This window comes from Thalassophryne amazonica, chromosome 9, assembly GCF_902500255.1.
Source record: "Thalassophryne amazonica chromosome 9, fThaAma1.1, whole genome shotgun sequence".
Lineage (NCBI taxonomy): Eukaryota > Metazoa > Chordata > Actinopteri > Batrachoidiformes > Batrachoididae > Thalassophryne > Thalassophryne amazonica.
The window spans coordinates 10,489,148-10,510,698 of record NC_047111.1 but is presented as its reverse complement, the minus strand read 5'-3'; the positions used below and the strand labels follow the sequence as shown (position 1 = coordinate 10,510,698).

Here is a 21,551-nt window from a genome sequence, read left to right as displayed (position 1 = left end):
TTCGAACCATGTCCACTTCGATGTGTCTCACAGGTTTAGAAAAAATTTTGATCAAACAAAGCGCCAGTCTCTCAGCAACTTCTCAGACAAAGGAATTCCGACGAGGGGCTGGACGACTCCTCCCACAAGGAGTGCTCACAGGCGAATGACGTCACCGACAGGCGTGGAAAAACTCACGCATGCGCACGAGGGTTCAAGCATGTCTGACGTAAAAAACATATGAATGAAATCCATATAGTTTTTGAAAAAAATAAAAAGGACCTATACTTTACGGACAGACCTCGTATATACATATACATATATATATATATATATATATACATATATATACGAGGTCTGTGAGAAAAGTATCCGACCTTTTTATTTTTTTCAAAAACCATATGGATTTGAATCACGTGTGATTGCATCAGCCAAGCTTGAACCTTCGTGTGCATGCGTGAGTTTTTTCACGCCTGTCGGTTGCGTCATTCGCCTGTGAGCAGGCTTTGTGTGAGCAGTGGTTCACCCCTCTCATCCAATTTTTATTGTGAATAAATGTCTGAACGATTTGGAGCCTTGCTGCATCAAATTTTTCCAGAAACTGTGAGAGACCTCCAGGTGGACACCATTCGGAAAATTCAGATGGCTTTTAGCGACGATTTTATGGGGATTACACAGATTAAGGAGTGCTCCAGCCGGTTTAAAGACCGCTCACAGCTGCTGAGAGCGCGGCGCACTCCGAGCGCCGATCGACAGGCTAAATCAACCAGATCATTTCCAACGTGAAGGCTTTGTTGATCCGGGACATCATCTAACTTACACAAAAATGGCAGGAGACGTGGACATCAGTACTTTTTCGGCACATTCCACTGTTACAGGAGTTTTTTTTCATGGAAAGAGAAGCGGCACAAAACCACCTCTGTGTTGGTCTCACAGGACGGCTTTGAGATGGCTTTCAGATGGCTTTCAGTGGTTTTTCAGTCGTGTGCAACGCGCGGAATTCCTCCGCACGTCTGTCTCAATGTGCCGAAAAAGTGCTGATGTCCACGTCTTCCGCAATTCCTGTGCTAGTCAGATGATGTCCCGGATAAAACACAGCGTCCAGTTTGGAAATGAACGGCACATTCCACTGTTACAGGAGTTTTTGTCATGGAAAGAGCAGCGGAGGAATTCCGTGCGTCGCGGCGGTGCCGCATGGCGCAAAGCAACGCTGTGATGAAGCCTCACAGGACATGTTCTGGCATGTCCAGGCTCATCCACAATTTCTCGGATAGTCACATGACTGAAAAGCCACCGAAAGCCATCTGAAAGCCATCTCAAAGCCGTCCTGTGAGACTAACACGGAGGTGGTTTTGTGTCGCGCCATGAACGGCTCCGTGGCGCATCCCTCTGCTTCTCTTTCCATGAAAAAAACTCCTGTAACAGTGGAATGTGCCGAAGAAATACTGGAAAATATAGCAAAATATTAGTTATTCAATAATATCACGTATTTAACAAATAAACCAAATTAATTAACTAAAGTAATTCATTTTAAAACAAACGGATATGGCGTGTGTCTGTGTTCAAGGGATTTGATAGGTTGAGGGTTGCGCTTGTCAGTGCGGCAGAGGGCGGTGCGTTTCCAACGTGTCGTGACGTCAGACGCATCGCTTAGGAAGCGGCAAGGGGAGATTGCTATGTCACACTCTGCCTGTTTCCACAACCCGAATAAAGTTCAGCAATCACCATCTTGAATTTGCATCGCCTGAACCACAAAAAAAACCTTTAAAAAACAGCAGTAGAACGATTCTTCCATCACCCTGCTGGGAGAAGCTTTTTTCAGCTACTTTTCAGAGTGACACCGACCGAGGGAGGACTGACGTCTTGGTGGGATATCGATCGAACCGCGACAGTGGGCCGACCCGCACGGAGAAGCCGGCCTTCAGGCATCATCACTGGGCAGAGCGAGGCAGGCAGCCGGGGTGATGGAGCAAACCCACTCCGTCCGAAATCTCCCACTTTTTGGATATATGCGAAGTCCCAGTTTGCCCAATGGAGTTTAGTTCTGCAGCTTTACTGAGGTGAGAATAATGTAAAAATAAAACGTGACGTTTACTGAACTGTGAAGGTTTAATGATCGGCTAACGTTAGCTTAGCCTTTTAGCACAGTTGAGCTGAGTGAATTCAAGGATTCAAGGATTCAAGGAAATTTTATTTCACAGTACAGAAAAACATCTTCCCTGCACAATGAAATGTGGCTACTGCATTTAACCCAATCCTATTTGCCAGTAGGAGCAGAGGTCGCCATTAGGCGCCCGGGGACCAGCTCCAGATGTACATCCCTGCCTTGGTCAACAGCAGGGCTGAGCAAACCAACACCGACCCATAACAAACAACACACACACAACACACAACACATAGGCCGGTCCGGTACATAAAACATATATATGAAAGCAAAACACGAGGGAAAGGGAGAAGAAAAAAAACCCTCATAGCTGCTGCATTACACAGCGGCAATGAGGAAAAAAAAATCCCCATCAGCACAGAAACACAATAATCACAGAGACAAAAACAAGGACACAGGACGACAACCGAGATTTGAAAGGACCAGTTTATCAGAACACTCCGGAGGCAGCCTGTTTGGCGCCGTCAACGGCCTTGTCCGACAATCCTGGAGGTGGGAGGGAACAGCCCTGCACGGTCTGAGCAGTCCTGGACAGTTCTAACACAGTCAACGTCAGAGCTGGAGAAGCTGAGGGGAGGGGGGAAGACCAGGGAGCGAGGCTTAAGTGTTGATCTTCTGAGGAGGTTTTTATCACAGCGACCTTGAAGTGCAGCTGTATTTGGGGAAGCCAAATGAATAGCCAGATTAGCAGATGCCTGAAAGATTCCACAGTTCTGAGAACAGAGTGGCTCTCAATGCATCTGAATGTAGAATGTGATCTTCACAGATGGTCATAGCGGCTTTCCAGGGCTGCGATCTTGCTCGAGATGTTTTCCAACGCGCGGTTAACCCCCGCCGACTGTGCAGCCACTGCCTTCCCAATCGAATCAATCATATAGGGCAGCCTGGAAGGACCAATCAAAGCTGCTTCCACTTTCTTGATTTTCCGGTAAACCAGCAGAGTGCCCGCACCACACATCAGAAAGCCGGTCACCACCAAGCTGAATATGTACACATCTTCGACGTCCTCCACAGAAAGCATGTAAAGGCACATGACCTGCCATCTCCTCCACGAGTCCATCACGTAACCCATCACATGCGTCCCAGCAGGACAGGTCGGGTCCTCCGCTCCCGAATGTCTTGTAGACAAAATAGTGTCAATTGCGTTCAGAGACCACTTTAACAGATCCATTTTTGTCGTTTCCAGAAGAGCAAAGCTGCAGCCTCACAGACAGACATCACGCCACAGAAGCAGGAAAGATAAGGAGGGAGGGAGAAGAGAAAAGTGAACACTTTTAATTTGTAAATGGTTCAGTCTTTTTTATTTTTACCAAATAAAGCTACAGCTTTTTTCAGACACCACAAAAGCTCAGCTTTAAATAACTTATTTTTTGGGGCGTTTTTTTACATCATTTTTTTGCCGTTTTTTTCCCCCCTCTTTTTTTTTTATGTATAAACTGTTTAGTGTTTCTTTATATTTAAAGAAATATTTTTATTTGTCCCAATCAGGAACATTTGCTGTGCAGACAACCAAACTTCCATTGATGAGATGAACACTGCGAAGTCCAGTTGAAAGAAAACATCTCTGCTTTTCAGCAACATCACCAGAGTTAAAAGCTGCAGAAGAGACCTTCATCTGGTCCTGAGAATCCAGCATAACATCACCTGCTTCCGGTTCGACTCGGACAGACGTCTCCTATCGTCGAGCCTGCCCACACGACACCTTTGGAATTCGGTTACTGCTGTATTTGTAATCTGTTGTGTTTGTTCTGTGAATTCACAACAGTAAAACTTTGTGATTTGACTTTCTCCATTGTCCGTTCATTTGCGCCCCCTGTTGTGGGTCCGTGTTCCTACACTTTCCCAACACTGCTTCTAAATAAAAGGCTCTTTGAACAGCAACTATTATATTATTTTTAAAAAAGCTGTTTCATTTTATATTTTAACAATAAATGAACGGATCATTAAAAATGTCCACAAATCAAAGTCAAAAGACATTTGCACAAGTAGAAGCTCTCCACTTATTGTGCTCAAATTCATATTTTAGAAATGACTCTGTCCTGATAACATTAAAGGCAATTACATATTTTGACGAAATTACAAGTTTAAATGACTATAAAAAAATTCATCATGAGGTTTATGTCACAGAAATCCTACTTTACAATCACACTGCAGTCATTGTTAAATTATTTCCTTTGGCATTTATAATAAACATTTGTATTTATTTAGTGTTTGTTTTTCTGGTTGAAATGAGATATAAATAATCTACCAGACTTATAAAATATACAAGTTTCCATGTTATTTTATTTGTCTAAAAATAAATGTCTGAGGTTCCTTATGTTAAACAAGAAATTATCTAATATGAAATAACAGGTGGTTTTAATTTACAGATGAAAGGTTTCTAAAGAACCATTTGTTGATTTATTTAGCTATTTTAATTACAAGTATTCTAAACTTTTTTTAACAGTAATAATTTTGAGGTAACAAACAACAACAAAAAAACATTTCCAATGATTTTTCTTCAGAAAACTGCTCTCTAAATGAGCAGTCCTGTCACACGTTAATGTGTTGTACAGATCAGTGGTTTCTGCACCAACGGGATTGGTCCGATCCATTTTGTACAGATCAGTGGTTTCTGCACCAATGGGATTGGTCTGATCCATTTTGTACAGCTCAGTGGTTTCTGCCACGAGTCTTCAGTGTTTTGGCCTGACACGTCGTTCCTATTGGACAACTCAAAGGTACGTCACAGCTCAGAGTGTCGAAAGTTGGCGCACCTCATCTCAACAGAACACCGGCTCTGTGTGGTATGCAGGAGATCACTTGACCGAGGGTCTATACGTTCAAATAATAATTAAAAAAAATACTGTCATCACTCTACTCTTAGTCAGTCTCTTACAACGGTGTAGCCTAAATACACAAGCTTTCCAGGAGCGCACCCAATTCATTACGCACGCTCAGAGGCACGTCTCCTCCGGTGCACACTTTTTTTGGGGGGGGGGGGGGAGCGACCCCGCCCCCTGTGATAAACTCATCGCCCCCTTAATATTTTTTTTCTGGCGCCAGGCCTGATTACTATCATTGCTTATCTTTGCACTTGCAAAGCACATTGATTGATGCACATTTTCCTCTACTCGCACCCATCTTGTGTGTTTTTTAAGAGCTGACGTAACGTGAATATCTCCATTGTGAGATCAATAAAGTCCTGTTTTATCTTATCTTATCAGTGAGAAATTGGATGTCTAGAAACTTCCTGCTTTAAAACTTTTATAAGACTGAAATGATAGTTCTTGGTCCAGTGAGACTTCAGCATCAATTTGACCAGTTAACGCTTAGCCTAGGCTCGTGTGTCATACATCACACTGACAAAGTGAGGAACCTTGGGGTAATTTTTGATCCTACGTTGTCCTTTGACCTCCACATTAGAGATATTACGAGGACTGCTTTCTTCCACCTGTGAAATATAGTTGAAGATTCGTCCCATCCTGTCTATGGCTGATGCTGAGACCCTGATCCTTGCGTTTATCTCTTCTAGATTGGACTACTGCAATGTTCTATTTTCTGGTTTACTGCAGTCCAGCATTAGGGCTCTCCAATTGGTTCAAAATGCTGCTGCCAGACTTTGACAGGAAGCAGAAAGTTTGGCCACATTACACCCATTTTGGTGTCTCTTCACTGGCTTCCTGTCTCAGTGAGATCAGATTTTAAGGTTCTGCTACTGGCCTCTAAAACTGTTCACAGACTGGCACCTCCCTACCTAGCTGACCTAATTAAACCTTACATACCGGCCCAGGCTCTGCGTTCTTAGGGTGCAGGACTACTTTGTGTCCCTAGGGTGAATAAGAAGTCCGTGGGTCATAGAGCTTTCTCTTATCGTGCCCCTGTTCTGTGGAATGATCTCCCTGCATCAATAAAACAGCCAGATTCTGTGAAGACTTTCAAGTCCAGCATTAAGACACACTTCTTTTCCCTTTCGTATGGCTAGCATACTGGTACAGTTTTGTTTTACGCTTTTCACTCTTTTAATTCATTTTATTAGTAAACCGAGCATGCCGCAGCCTCACCTTTACCTAAATTCTGGGTCTGTTAGTGAAGCTTAGGGCAAGTGGCTGGCGATCACCTTTGTATTTCTTCTGTTTTTCTTGTTTAATGCTGACAAATTATAATGTATTTCTTGTCTTTCTGATGCCTGATTCTGTTTTTTCTTTCTGTTTAAGGTGTAGCTCCATCCAGAGATGGGTGTGGTATTTGTGCTGGAGACCCTCCTGTGCTGTGCACCAACAGCATTTCCTGTATATTCGTTTTGTGAATTGTTCTGTAATTTATGTCTGTATCATGGCCCAAGCAGAGGGTCACCCATTTGAGTCTGGTCTGCTTGAGGTTTCTTCTTCAGAGGGAGTTTTTTCTTATGACTGTTGCTCTGGGGGTTAGTAAGGTTAGACCTTACTTGTGTTGAAGTGCCGTGAGGCAACTCTGTTGTGATTTGGTGCTATATAAATGAAAATAAATTGAATTGAATTGAACAGTCTTTGTTTTCAGGTCATTTGAGAGTTGTTTAGAGGCTCCCATGTTGCCACTCATTAGAAGAGATGCAAAGAGGGGAAACACTTGTAAATGACCACCTTAAATACCCTTTCTCATGACTGGATTCACATGTGTAAGGAGGTCAAGGGTCAATGAGCTTACCAAACCAATTTTGTGTTTCAGTAATTAGTGCTAAATGTATTCAAATCAAAAAATTACAAGGGTGCCCAGATTTATGCACTTTCCCAATTTTGTTTAAATAATTATTGAAAACAAACCCTAACCCTAACCCTTGCATACAACTGTATATAGTCAAAGTCCTGCCAGCAGGCGAACAGTTCATACCAGCAGGCTAATGACTAATACCAGCAGGCAAATGGCAGAAGAAGGAACACGAGCTAACATTAAAGCTAACACTGAAACATTAACAAACCTTCTGAGGAAGGGGTTTGCAAACGTTGAAGGTCTGAAGCCTGTTCTGTCACATGATCCATGATGTAGAGACAAAATGCACACACACTAACCACAACCATAATTTTAATCCTCTTTGTTCAGAGCCCATAAATATTTGAACATAGTAAGTATAAGGATTATTTTTTATATAAATTGCCAGTTTTCAGACAGGTGATGAACACATTTCCAACAACTGTTAAGAAGTACAGGCAGGCCGGTAATAATAATAATAATTATTATTATCGACGTTAATTTATAGAGTGCTTTTCAAGACACCCAAAGTGCTTTACAAGTTGCATTCACATGTTGGTGGTGGTAAAGTACTCGTGTAACCACAGCTGCCTGCTCCTACAGTCCCTCCAACCACCACCTCATTCATACACAGGCAGGGTGGGTTAAGTGTCTTGCACAAGGACACAACAGCATTATGGATTATGGAGCTGGATTTGAATCACCGGCCCTTTGGTCACAAGACGGCTCGCTCTACCAACTGAGTTATTGCCACAGTACAGTCTGGTAAACCAGTTCCAGCAAGAGGTTGATGCTGAGCTGGAAGAGAGAATGACCAAACCGAGGCCGACGTTGCCCGGTGCCTTCTGGTAAACTGTTGACAAGATTTTACACATTTCAAGAAATGCCTTCTTTGCTCCAGTGAAGCACATTTTTTATAACATGGGCTGGAAGCCTTTTAGTCCAACAGAATATATATTAAGATGCCAAAGAAATAGTCCAAAGGCCCCCAGTAATCAAAGCTAAAATATACCGGACTAACATTTGTCAGACATAAAAGAATGTCAGAAACGTCGAAGCAGAAACAAGTTTCATTATCTTCATTAGAAGATGGTGATCTCCTCTGCCTCATCTTCATCTGGACTCTGCAATGAAAATCGGCGTTAAAAAACATGTGGGACAAAAATCAGGGTCAGCTGCCACCAACATCATATGCACCAGGAAGGCCCAGGGAAAACCAGGGGTACACCAATAAGGAACAGGGAAAACCAGGGGTACACCAGGAAGGCCAAAGGAAAACCAAGGGTACAACAATAAGTAACAGGGAAACCAAGGGTACACCAGGAAGGCCCAAGGAAAACCAGTGGTACACCAATAAGGAATAGGGAAAACCAGGGGTACACCAGGAAGACCCAAGGAAAACCAGGGGTACACTCATAAGTAACAGGGAAAACCAAGGGTACACCAGGAAGGCCCAAGGAAAACCAGGGGTACAGCAATAAGTAACAGGAAAAACCAAGGGTATGCCAGGAAGGCCCAAGGAAAACCAGAGGTACAGCAATAAGTAACAGGGAAAACCAAGGGTACACCAGAAAGGCCCAAGGAAAACCAGGGGTTCACCAATAAGTAACAGGGAAAACCAGGGGTACACCAGCAAGGCACAAGGAAAACCAGGGGTACATCAATAAGTAACAGGGAAAACCAGGGGTACACCAAGAAGGCCCAAGGAAAACCAGGGGTACACTAGGAAGACCCAAGGAAAACCAGGGATACACCAATAAGTAACAGGGAAAACCAGGGGTACACTAGGAAGGCCCAAGGAAAACCAGGGGTACACCAATAAGTAACGGGATAAACCAGGGGTACACTAGGAAGGCCAAAGGAAAACCAGGGGTACACCAATAAGTAACAGGGAAAAGCAAGGGGTACATTTGGAAGGCCCAAGGAAAACCAGGGGTACACCAATAAGTAACAGGGAAAAACAAGGGGTACACTAGGAAGGCCCAAGAAAAACCAGGGAGACACAAGGAAAGCCATGGGTACATCAGGAAGACACCAGGAAGACTAGGTGCATGTACCAGGAAGACACAAGAAAAACCCACAGATACTCCAGGAAGACACAAGGAAAACCAGGGGCACACCAGGAAGATTAGGTGCATGCACCATACACATCATTAAGATAACAGGAAGACCAGGTGCGCACACCAGAAAAACACAGAGCTCACACCAGAAAGACACTGGGTGCAAGCACCATGAGGACACAAGAAAGACCATGTGTACACCAGAAAGACCAGGTGCACACACCAGGAAGACAACATGGAGACCAGTTGCACGCATCACTAAGATACCAGGAAGACGAGGTGGAGGCACCAGAAAACACCTCCTGGTGCAAACAGTGGTGGGCACAGATAACCAAAAAATTAACTTCAATAACAGATAATCAGATAACTGAAAAGTTATCTTTGATAAAGATAAAACGATAAACCACCGAAAAATGCATCAGAAGTTACAGATAACCGATAACTTCCAATGTTGTCTCTGGTACATTTGCAACTACTAATAAACTGAATTTGAGTTTTAACGCCATTATAGCTTCTAGTAATATTAAAAGTAACAACAGACCCAAACAATGCGGCCACACTTTTGTCTTTGAACATCCTACCCCTGCTAGAAGCTCTTGTTTACTACACAGCTTCCAGCACAGAGGCACCCTGAAAACAGCCATAAAGCCCAACTCTCTATCAATCACAACACTCCGGTCAGGCGGAGGTCTTGGAAAATAAAGTCATGCTGACTTATGGTTTTGATTTATAAATAACATTAATACCGATAGAATAACTCCATTAATGTCAATTCTGTCATTTGTACAAAGCTAAAATATAACATATATCTTTTAATGTTGAATAATGCACTAATTCTGAGGTTTTGTAACAAACACAGACAGATCGCAAAGGATTCTGGGTAAAAGTGCCTCTGCTAAACACTGATTGGTTCAGTCATTCATTATGTAAACCAACACGTTAACGTGACGTGTGTCGTGTGTTGGTGTTTACAGATAAATGTGCTTTTGTAAAATATTCCATTTTTTATTTGTAAAAACAGGCATTTTTATGAAGAATGTTTTGCATGTGGAGAGAATGTGCGCTCATTTTACTAGTGCCGTGCTCATGTTTGATGATGTTGTAAAACGTGCACTCAGTGTTGTCTTGACACATAAATGTTGGCTTTACACTGTGTGAGTTTTGGCCCTTTTTCAGATGATTTTTCATTCATGCGAGAATTTTTTGGACCGAGTTTCAGGTTAATCGTGTGTCCTGCATCATGTAGTGTACATGGAGTAACAAGCTGCATTTAACATCTCACGACCACCTCCTGATCGCTGATCATATGGTCGAATGAAAATCAAACCTGTTTGATATTATTGTGGTCGGCCATCGTGAGGTTATCCTGCTGCTGAGGGGCTACAAGCATCCAACCGCTCCCACTGTGCATGTGCAAACACCGCAGAGCTGTCTTGTAATGTTATTTTTTTGTTGTTGTTTTGTTTTGTTTTTAAACTTAATTCGTAAAAAAAAAAAAGAAAAAAAAAAAGAAAAGCCATTTGCAAAGCCAAAAAGTTGATTTGACAACCATTTGATATAACTGGGGTCAAAATAAATAGAACACTGCCATCTACTGGTGCCCAGACGCTTAGTACTTAAAGCGAATACTGCCATGAACACTACTGGCCAGTAGATGGCAGTAGAGGCCTGAAAAACTTGCCAAAACAAAATCCCAGATAATCCGTGTCTGCTACATTTAAGATGCATGGAATTTAACAAATGCAAATACAATGGTAAATGGTAAATGGACTGCATTTATATAGCGCTTTTCCATCTGCATCAGACGCTCAAAGCACTTTACAATAATGCCTCACATACACCCCGATGTCAGACTGCTGCCATGCAAGGCACTCACTACACATCGGGAGCAACTAGGGGATTAAGGACCTTGCCCAAGGGCTCTTAATGATTTTACAGTCAGGCTGGGATTTGAATCGAGGCTCCTTTGGTCTCAAGCCCAACGCTTAACCACTAGACCTTCACCTCCCCATTATTAGGCCAATGGTTGAAGGTGACTCAAGTTAAATGGCAGCCAAGGTCCCTTCCCGAATTGCAAACTGCTAACTGCAAACTGGCAGCAGCCTCACCAACCTAGTACTTGGATGTGAAAATTGTGAAGAAACATAACGTCTATAAACGCAGAGAATATATTCACAAGAGTTTTAGGCACTAGAGTTTAATGCTGCTGTCCGTGGAGCCTGAACAGAGTGTCTGAAATGCATTTGCCCTGTCGTGAACATACTGAGATTAGACTATCCTACCCATAATGCACTGCTGGGCACAGCATGTGCTCACTAAAACCTTAAAATTAGCACATTACTTTAAAACTAAAACATATATCTGATATTTTCACTTTATAAAACATCAGACATGACAGTAATTTTAAATAACTTGTCCAAAATTAGTTTGGTTAAGATTTGAACCATAAATTAAAAATGTATGCCTCTGGATGACTTGGGTGATATTGCCAGTGTATCAGTATGGTGTTAAAGGAAATTTATTTATTTATTTGTTTGTTTGTTTGTTTGTTTGTTTGTTTGTGAGACCAGTTCTCTTTTGCCTGCAGAGGATAGAGTGGTTTCTTCTGGAAGCAGCTCTCTTGTTTGCAGAGGGTAGAACTATGCATCTGTTAGAAAACTTTTAACAGGTAAGTGCTCAACTGATTTTAAATTTTAAAAGTGTTTGTCACTGTTCATCTTTGTTTACTATGTTATCAGTCTAAAAATTATCGGACAAAAATGTATCGGAAGATAATTAGTCTGATAATGGTTTTTAAAGTTATCTAAAAAGATAATCCGATAATGAAAACATTATCTTCAATAATTATCTGTTAATGGATTATCGGAACTGTGCCCACCACTGGGTGCAAACAGCAGAAAGACACCAGGTGCACACCAGGAAGGCTTCAGGAAGACCAGCGATGCAGACACCAGAAAGACACCAGGAAGACACCTTGAGCACAGCAGGGGTGCACACCAGGTGGGCCAGAAACATCATCAGCTTACCAGAAAAAGCAATGTGTGGTGGATGATGAACTCTTTGGTGAGGAGCACGAGGTCTTGGCTTAGAGTTTGAAACAGAGATGGAACCAGAACCAGTGCCAGGTTCTGAGCTGTCATCTTATTCATTTGAGAGAACAACTGCACTCTAACAAAACAGAAAAGAAGGTCAGTGAGTCCACCTGCTCGATGAAGACGTACTGCAGTACGTACTGAAGTACTGCAGAACTTACATGTAGAAGTGTCCAAAGATGGCGTTCAGCGTGGCTCGATTATCAGCTGGCAGGTGTCGTAGTAACTCTCGATAGGCTGAAAATCTTCTGCGCTCATCTGAAACAACTGAGAAAATATAGTCCGCATTAAAAATATCGCTGTCCGTTACTGCTAAGAATCCTACAGCTGTGCAGAGTACTACTGCTAATACTACCACTGAGATTACACAATAACTATGAGAGATTGGTAGATCAGTATTGCAGATGAAGTCCTGAAGGGTTGCTGGTTGCATTCCCTGGCCTGCAGCACTGACCTGCAGCCTGAACCCACTGATCTCTGTCTTGTGTTGGGACAAGTGAGTCCTGCTGCCGAAGAAGCTGTTTGAGGGCAGCAGCAGCATCCAGCACACCCTGCTCATCATTCTCCAGGGGGGCGGAGATTGGTGAGGTCACCAGGACCTGGACCAATCGACTGACTTTGGTAGCTAGACCACAGCGCCGGTACACACCTTCCACCTTTAGACCTGCAGTGGACATTGAAAGTCTGTGTCAGTGTTATCAGGTTTGGCGCAGTGATGATTGACAGCTGATTCATCCTGTGAATTCTCAGCAGGGGTCAGCGGGGTCAGCAGGGTCACCTGACTCAAGCACTTTGTCAAAGTCGACATACGACATACAGCTAAAATCCACTCCTGCACTGGATGAATATTTTAGGATCTGGTTGACTTGTAACCTCTGCCAACAAAGTCAGAGGAGGTTTTGTTTTCACCCTTGTTTGTTTGTTTGTTTGTCTGTCTGTTTGAAAAGTGGTGCAAATTATGGGATAATTAATTATAGGGTTAATAAATGGAATAGTTTTGACTGTGCTGAATGCTTGGTCTCCAATGTAAAGGTCAGACAAGGTCGACGTCCATTGGATTCGATGACATGTGACATATGTTACCCTGTAACATGATAACTACGCATGACACATGATGCAAACTATTCCTTTTTAAAACCCGATTCACTAAACCACTAATGTGCATCACATTTTAGTGGTTAAGGTGTTGGGCTTGAGTCCAGAAGATCATGGGTTCAAATCCCCGCCTGACTGGAAAATCACTAAGGGCCCTTGGGCAAGGCCTTTAATCCCCTATTGCTCCCGGTGTGTAGTGAACAGTGGCAGGCACAGATAACCAAAAAATTAACTTCAATAACAGATAATCAGATAACTGAAAAGTTACCTTCGATAAAGATAAAATAATAAACCACCCAAAAATGTATCGGAAGTTACAGATAACCGATAAATTCCAATATTATCTCTGACACATCTACAACTACTAGTAGAACAAATTTAATAACTTATAATAATATTAAAAAGAACAACAGACCAACAATGAGATGACACTTTTCTTTCAACATTTGGCCCCTGCTGGAAGCTCTTTTTTATTACAGCGCTCCCAGCACAGAGGCACACCAAGAGCAGCCATAAAGCTAACTCTCTATCAGTTATGAAGCTCCGGTCAGGCGCAGGTCTTGAAAAATAAAGTCATGCTGACTTATGGTTTTGATTATAAATAACATTAATACCGATAGAATAACTCCATTAATGTCAATTATGTCATTTGTACAAAGTTAAAATATAACATATATCTTTTAATGTTGAATAATGCGCTAATTCTGAGGTTTTGTAACAAACAGACAGATCGCAAAGGATTCTGGATAAAAGTGCCTCTGCTAAACACTGGCTGAGTCTCTCTTTTTGGAGCGAGGTGGAGTGGAAGGCGAAGGGCTATAAATCCCTCCGCTTGGAGGGGTAGGAGGAGCTTACTGCTGTCTCTGAGAAAACAAACATGGCGCCAAAAGAGCCGCACAAATGAAGCGGATTTCATTACAAATTACGCTGTTTAGAAAGTTATAACTTGCCAAAAAACCTTACAGGCAGTTGTCTATGACAGCAACGTGTATGCTGCTGGATGCATGTTGCGTATGTTGTCGTTCTGAAGAATATCGTAAGGTCGCTCGTGCGCTGCGTTATAATGCATATACACACGAACGATACGATAAGACACTTTTATATCCCACAATGGAGAAAATCATGATAAAGTGTAAGCACGTTAATTTGTATGTTCATGAATCTTTGGATAATATCAATCCCTGCTGTTGGATTTCAAGGTCTGTAACGCTTGTGTATTTTGTAAACAAACGGAGCCCTGAACACACTCATCTAATAAGCTTTCAGGCAGAAAATGAAAAGTTTCATCAATGGGAATAAGTTGGAAAATATATACACCCACATGTATATGTGTAACACATCACCTGACGTCCTAATAGACTGATATTATTTGTCAAGGAAATTTCTAAAGGAAATAAGGCTGGATGCAAAAAATGGGAGAATTTGAAAAAGAAATAAGGTTGTAATTCAATTTAAAAAGTGAAACTTGTATGATGTATACATTCATTGTACACAAAAAAAGCCATTTGCAAAGCCAAAAAGTTGATTTGACAATCATCTGACATAACCGGGGTCAAAATAAATAGAACACTGCTATCTACTGGTTCCCACATGCTTAGTGAACACTACTGACCAGTAGATGGCAGTAGAGGCCTTGAAAACAAAATTCCAGATACAGTAATCCCTGTCTGCTACATTTAAAATGCGTGGAATTTAACAAACGCAAATAAAACCAACATCTATAAACGCAGAGAATATATTCAAGAGAGTTTTAAGCACTAGAGTTTAATGCTGTTGTCCGTGGAGGCTGAACAGAGTGTCTGAAATGCGTTTGTCCTGTCGATGTACTGAGATTACATCAGCCTACCCAAAATGCATTGCGGGTCACAGGATGTGCTCACAAAACCTTAAAAATTAGCACATTACATTAAAACTAAAACATATATCTGATATTTTCACTTAATAAAACTTCAGACATGACAGTAATTTTAAATAACTTGTCCAAAATTTGTTTGGTTAAAATTTGAACCATAAGTTAAAAATGTATGCCTCTGGATGACTTAGGTGATATCGCCAGAATATTGGTATGGTGTTAAAGGAAATGTTTTGTTTTTTGGGGGGGCTGTTTCTCCTTTGTCTGTAGAGGATTGAGATGCTTATTATATGAGGTCTGTCAATAAAGTATAGGTCCTTTTTATTTTTTTCAAAAACTATATGGATTTCATTCATATGTTTTTATGTCAGACATGCTTGAACTCTCGTGCGCATGCGTGAGTTTTTCCATGCCTGTCGGTGATGTAATTCGCCTGTGAGCACTCCTTGTGGGAGGAGTCGTCCAGTCCCTCGTCGGAATTCCTTTGTCTGAGAAGTTGCTGAGAGACTGGCGCTTTGTTTGATCAAAATTTTTTCTAAACCTGTGAGACACATCGAAGTGGACACGGTTCGAAAAATTAAGCTGGTGAAAATTTTAATGGCTGATGAGAGATTTTGAGGTGATACTGTCGCTTTAAGGACTTCCCACGGAGCGAGACGTCATGCAGCGCTCTCAGGTGCCGTCGTCAGCCTGTTTCAAGCTGAAAACCTCCACATTTCAGGCTCTATTGATCCAGGACGTTGTGAGAGAACAGAGAAGTTTCAGGAGTCGGTTTCAGCATTTTATCCGGATATTCCACTGTTAAAGGAGATTTTTTTAATGAAAGACGTGCGGGCGGACTGCAGCGTCGGCTCGCAGCCGCCGCGACGCTCCGCCACAGGAAAAACACCTCTGTTGGAAGCCTTAAGGACAAGTTGGAACATGTCCAGCTGTTAATTTCTCATATACTCACTCCACTGAAAGCCATCAAAATCAATCAATCAATTTCTTTATATAGCGCCAAATCACAACAAACAGTTGCCCCAAGGCGCTTTATATTGTAAGGCAAGGCCATACAATAATTATGTAAAACCCCAACGGTCAAAACGACCCCCTGTGAGCAAGCACTTGGCTACAGTGGGAAGGAAAAACTCCCTTTTAACAGGAAGAAACCTCCAGCAGAACCAGGCTCAGGGAGGGGCAGTCTTCTGCTGGGACTGGTTGGGGCTGAGGGAGAGAACCAGGAAAAAGACATGCTGTGGAGGGGAGCAGAGATCAATCACTAATGATTAAATGCAGAGTGGTGCATACAGAGCAAAAAGAGAAAGAAAGAGTGCATCATGGGAACCCCCCAGCAGTCTACGTCTATAGCAGCATAACTAAGGGATGGTTCAGGGTCACCTGAAAAAGCCGCCTGGATTTTACAAACGGTTATCAACACGGAGGTGTTTTTCCTGTGCCGCCACACTGCGCCGGCTGCGTCCCGACGCACGGACCCGTCCGCACATCTTTCATTTAAAAAATCTCCTTTAACAGTGGAATATCCGGATAAAATGCTGAAACCGACATCTGAAACTTCTCTGTTCTCTCACGACGTCCTGGATCAATAGAGCCTGAAATGTGGAGGTTTTCAGGTTGAAACAGGCTGACGACGGCGCCTGGGAGTGCTGCATGACGTCTCGCTCCATGGGAAGTCCTTAAAGCGACAGTATCACCTCAAAATCTCTCATCAGCCGTTAAAATTTTCACCGAAAACCAGCTTAATTTTTCGAACCGTGTCCACTTCGATGTGTCTCACAGGTTTAGAAAAAATTTTGATCAAACAAAGCGCCAGTCTCTCAGCAACTTCTCAGACAAAGGAATTCCGACGAGGGGCTGGACGACTCCTCCCACAAGGAGTGCTCACAGGCGAATGACGTCACCGACAGGTGTGGAAAAACTCACGCATGCGCACGAGGGTTCAAGCATGTCTGACGTAAAAACATATGAATGAAATCCATATAGTTTTTGAAAAAAATAAAAAGGACCTATACTTTATTGACAGCCCTCGTACAAGCGGCTCTCTTCTCTTTGCAAAGGTTATAGCTGTGCGTCTGTTACAAAACTTTTAACAGGTGAGTCATCAATTCATCATCAGTTTTATTTATATAGCGCCAAATCACAACAAACAGTTGCCCCAAGGCGCTTTATATTGTAAGGCAAGGCCATACAATAATTACGTAAAAACCCCAATGGTCAAACGACCCCCTGTGAGCAAGCACTTGGCGACAGTGGGAAGGAAAAACTCCCTTTTAACAGGAAGAAACCTCCAGCAGAACCAGGCTCAGGGAAGAGCAGTCTTCTGCTGGGACTGGTTGGGGCTGAGGGAGAGAACCAAGAAAAGACATGCTGTGGAGGGGAGCAGAGATCAATCACTAATGATTAAATGCAGAGTGGTGCATACAGAGCAAAAAGAGAAAGAAACACTCAGTGCATCATAGGAACCCCCCAGCAGTCTAAGTCTATAGCAGCATAACTAAGGGATGGTTCGGGGTCACCTGATCCAGCCCTAACTATAAGCTTTAGCAAAAAGGAAAGATTTAAGCCTAATCTTAAAAGTAGAGAGGGTGTCTGTCTCCCTGATCCGAATTGGGAGCTGGTTCCACAGGAGAGGAGCCTGAAAGCTGAAGGCTCTGCCTCCCATTCTACTCTTACAAACCCTAGGAACTACAAGTAAGCCTGCAGTCTGAGAGCGAAGTGCTCTATTAGGGTGATATGGTACTATGAGGTCCCTAAGATAAGATGGGACCTGATTATTCAAAACCTTATAAGTAAGAAGAAGAATTTTAAATTCTATTCTAGAATTAACAGGAAGCCAATGAAGAGAGGCCAATGGGTGAGATATGCTCTCTCCTTCGAGTCCCCGTTAGTACTCTAGCTGCAGCATTTTGAATTAACTGAAGGCTTTTCAGGGAACTTTTAGGACAACCTGATAATAATGAATTACAATAGTCCAGCCTAGAGGAAATAAATGCATGAATTAGTTTTTCAGCATCACTCTGAGACAAGACTTTTCTAATTTTAGAGATATTGCGCAAATGCAAAAAAGCAGTCCTACATATTTGTTTAATATGCGCTTTGAATGACATATCCTGATCAAAAATGACTCCAAGATTTCTCACAGTATTACTAGAGGTCAGGGTAATGCCATCCAGAGTAAGGATCTGGTTAGACACCATGTTTCTAAGATTTGTGGGGCCAAGTACAATAACTTCCGTTTTATCCGAGTTTAAAAGCAGGAAATTAGAGATCATCCATGTCTTTATGTCTGTAAGACAATCCTGCAGTTTAGCTAATTGGTGTGTGTCCTCTGGCTTCATGGACAGATAAAGCTGGGTATCATCTGCGTAACAATGAAAATTTAAGCAATGCCGTCTAATAATACTGCCTAAGGGAAGCATGTATAAAGTGAATAAAATTGGTCCTAGCACAGAACCTTGTGGAACTCCATAATTAACCTTAGTCTGTGAAGAAGATTCCCCATTTACATGAACAAATTGTAATCTATTAGATAAATATGATTCAAACCACAGCAGCGCAGTGCCTTTAATACCTATGGCATGCTCTAATCTCTGTAATAAAATTTTATGGTCAACAGTATCAAAAGCAGCACTGAGGTCTAACAGAACAAGTACAGAGATGAGTCCACTGTCTGAGGCCATAAGAAGATCATTTGTAACCTTCACTAATGCTGTTTCTGTACTATGATGAATTCTAAAACCTGACTGAAACTCTTCAAATAGACCATTCCTCTGCAGATGATCAGTTAGCTGTTTTACAACTACCCTTTCAAGAATTTTTGAGAGAAAAGGAAGGCTGGAGATTGGCCTATAATTAGCTAAGATAGCTGGGTCAAGTGATGGCTTTTTAAGTAATGGTTTAATTACTGCCACCTTAAAAGCCTGTGGTACATAGCCAACTAACAAAGATAGATTGATCATATTTAAGATCGAAGCATTAAATAATGGTAGGGCTTCCTTGAGCAGCCTGGTAGGAATGGGTCTAATAAACATGTTGATGGTTTGGATGAAGTAACTAATGAAATAACTCAGACAGAACAATCGGAGAGAAAGAGTCTAACCAAATACCGGCATCACTGAAAGCAGCCAAAGATAACGATACGTCTTTGGGATGGTTATGAGTAATTTTTTTCTCTAATAGTTAAAATTTTATTAGCAAAGAAAGTCATGAAGTCATTACTAGTTAAAGGAATACTCGGCTCAATAGAGCTCTGACTCTTTGTCAGCCTGGCTACAGTGCTGAAAAGAAACCTGGGGTGCTAAACTAATTTTAAAAATGCTTGTCGCTGTTCAGCTTTGTTTTTGTTTATTGGTTTAAAAGTTATCGGACAAAGATTAATCGGAAGATAATTGGTCCGATAATGGTTTTTAAAGTTATCTAAAAAGATAATCCGATAAAGAAAACATTATCTTCGATAATTATCTGTTATCGGATTATCGGAAGTGTGCCCACCACTGGTAGTGAGCGCCTTGTATGGCAGCACCCTGACATCGGGGTGAATGTGAGGCATAATTGTAAAGCGCTTTGAGCGTCTGGATCAGATAGAAAAGCGCTATATAAATGCAGTCCATTTACTTTTTACCAGAATTGGAGTAACTTTACCTTTTGACCCCTGTCCAAACTGAAATGACCTTTCTCACCATTCTTGCTGTTTTTACTCCATAACTCCAGAACATTCAGTCACAGATTGTCTAAACTATACCTTTTTGGAATATTTATGTTCAGACAAATAATAAAGGATTATTAACCCAGCGAGAGGTCTGTACGGGATATCAGACACAGGTCAACACCTCTGTCTGTGCTGATATCATTTATTATATATCAATCAATCAATCAATCAATTTTTTTATATAGCGCCAAATCACAACAAACAGTTGCCCCAAGGCGCTTTATATTGTAAGGCAAGGCCATACAATAATTATGTAAAACCCCAACGGTCAAAACGACCCCCTGTGAGCAAGCACTTGGCTACAGTGGGAAGGAAAAACTCCCTTTTAACAGGAAGAAACCTCCAGCAGAACCAGGCTCAGGGAGGGGTAGTCTTCTGCTGGGACTGGTTGGGGCTGAGGGAGAGTATATATATAAACATACACACTTACAGTACTGACAGTGTTGGGCTCCTTCAGTTTCTTCACCTCCATGAAGAACTTGCTAACAGACATTCGTTAGCTGGTAAACATTCAATCTGTGTTTTTTCCGATGCTGTTTAGATATTTATGGAGTACGTTTATGTCTGACTTGGTTTTTCTAATCTTGTTTGAAGCTTCCTGGTTTCTAAAGAAAATATATGATATAGTTTTCAATATGATTGGAGCATCTTTTAATTTTGACCCTGGAAATTCAAGTGGCCGGTCGCTTTTTCAAGAGTTAATGTTTAAGGAGTATTTGTGACAATTTTGGTGCTTGTTTCCAGAAATGAACGATTGTTACAGTTATCTGCTTCACTATTTTGATCTATATTTTGTTTTATATTTTAGCTTATGAAAAGCCACTTCTAACAGGACTTTGACCTTGAAAATGTTTTCCAAGGTAAAAATTTATAGAATTGGAAACAAGTGTTGGTGGAAGTCTGCCCTCCATGACTGTGGTGTTCTAGTTGGACATAAATCAAACAGCTCAAGTCACTGAGCAACATGTAACTGACACAAACCATGTTGCCTGGAGTCTGTGGCAATGCAGAACCCTGTTGGGCAGAGTCCGTGGTGAATCAGAACCCTTTTGTTTGGAGTCCGTGGCAATATGGAACCATTTGGGTAGAGTCCATGACAATACGGAAGCCTGTTGGCCAGAGTCTGTGGTGATACAAGGAGTATGGAAGGAAGATGGAGGAGCAGCTGGCCCAGAACAACGTCAGGGACATGTGGAGAGGCCTCAAGACCGCCTCCAGATTTGGGCAGGGTGCCAGCAGGACTGCAGATGGAGATTCTCGGTTTGCAGAGGAGCTAAACAGTTACTTTAACCATTTTGGCTCCTCCACACCTGCCCCCCTGCCTGCTCCCGGCTCTCCAGCAGCCAGCCCTCCAGTCCCTCTGACCCCACACCTTCTTCCCCCTGGTCATCTCCACTGCACCCCGGACTTTGTCCCTCCTCCCCTCGGACTGTATTCAGCACCAGCCCACCTCAGCTCACACCTCAGCTCCCCCCTCACTGTAACTCCAACTGAGGTGAGAGGCCAGCTCCTGCGACTGAAGCAGAGCAAAGCAGCAGGACCTGATGGGATCTCCCCGAGGCTGCTGAGGACCTGTGCAGATGAGCTCTGTGAGGTCCTCAGCCACATCTTCAACATAAGCCTCAGCCTGGGGGTGGTCCCCACCCTGTGGAAGACCTCCTGTGTGGTCCCGGTTCCCAAAACACCTCACACAGAGGAACTGGCCCACTACAAACCAGTTGCCCTGACCTCCCACCTCATGCAATAACAACTCGTTTACAAATCCAGCACTAATGTACCCTTATCACATCTAAGTTCCACTTCAATATTGTAATAAGATGCTCCTATTTTTTACAATTCCAATCATGTGATTATATATATATACATACATATATATATGTATGTATATATGTAT

General features: G+C 42.3%; 1 protein-coding gene across 1 annotated transcript in view; it reads right to left on the bottom strand.

Moving 5' to 3' along the window:
• Positions 1-7,166: 7,166 nt before the first annotated feature.
• LOC117516723 (arf-GAP with Rho-GAP domain, ANK repeat and PH domain-containing protein 1) overlaps positions 7,167-21,551 on the bottom strand; it is a 153,319-nt gene continuing 138,934 nt past the window's right edge. Inside the window, exons 22-25 of the mRNA XM_034177556.1 lie at positions 12,457-12,666; positions 12,164-12,269; positions 11,937-12,078; positions 7,167-7,974 (exon numbers count right to left, since the gene is read on the bottom strand). Of these exons, the coding sequence (XP_034033447.1) occupies positions 7,933-7,974; positions 11,937-12,078; positions 12,164-12,269; positions 12,457-12,666 (500 nt within the window). The 3' untranslated portion in view covers positions 7,167-7,932. The remainder of the gene's footprint in view (positions 7,975-11,936; positions 12,079-12,163; positions 12,270-12,456; positions 12,667-21,551) is intronic.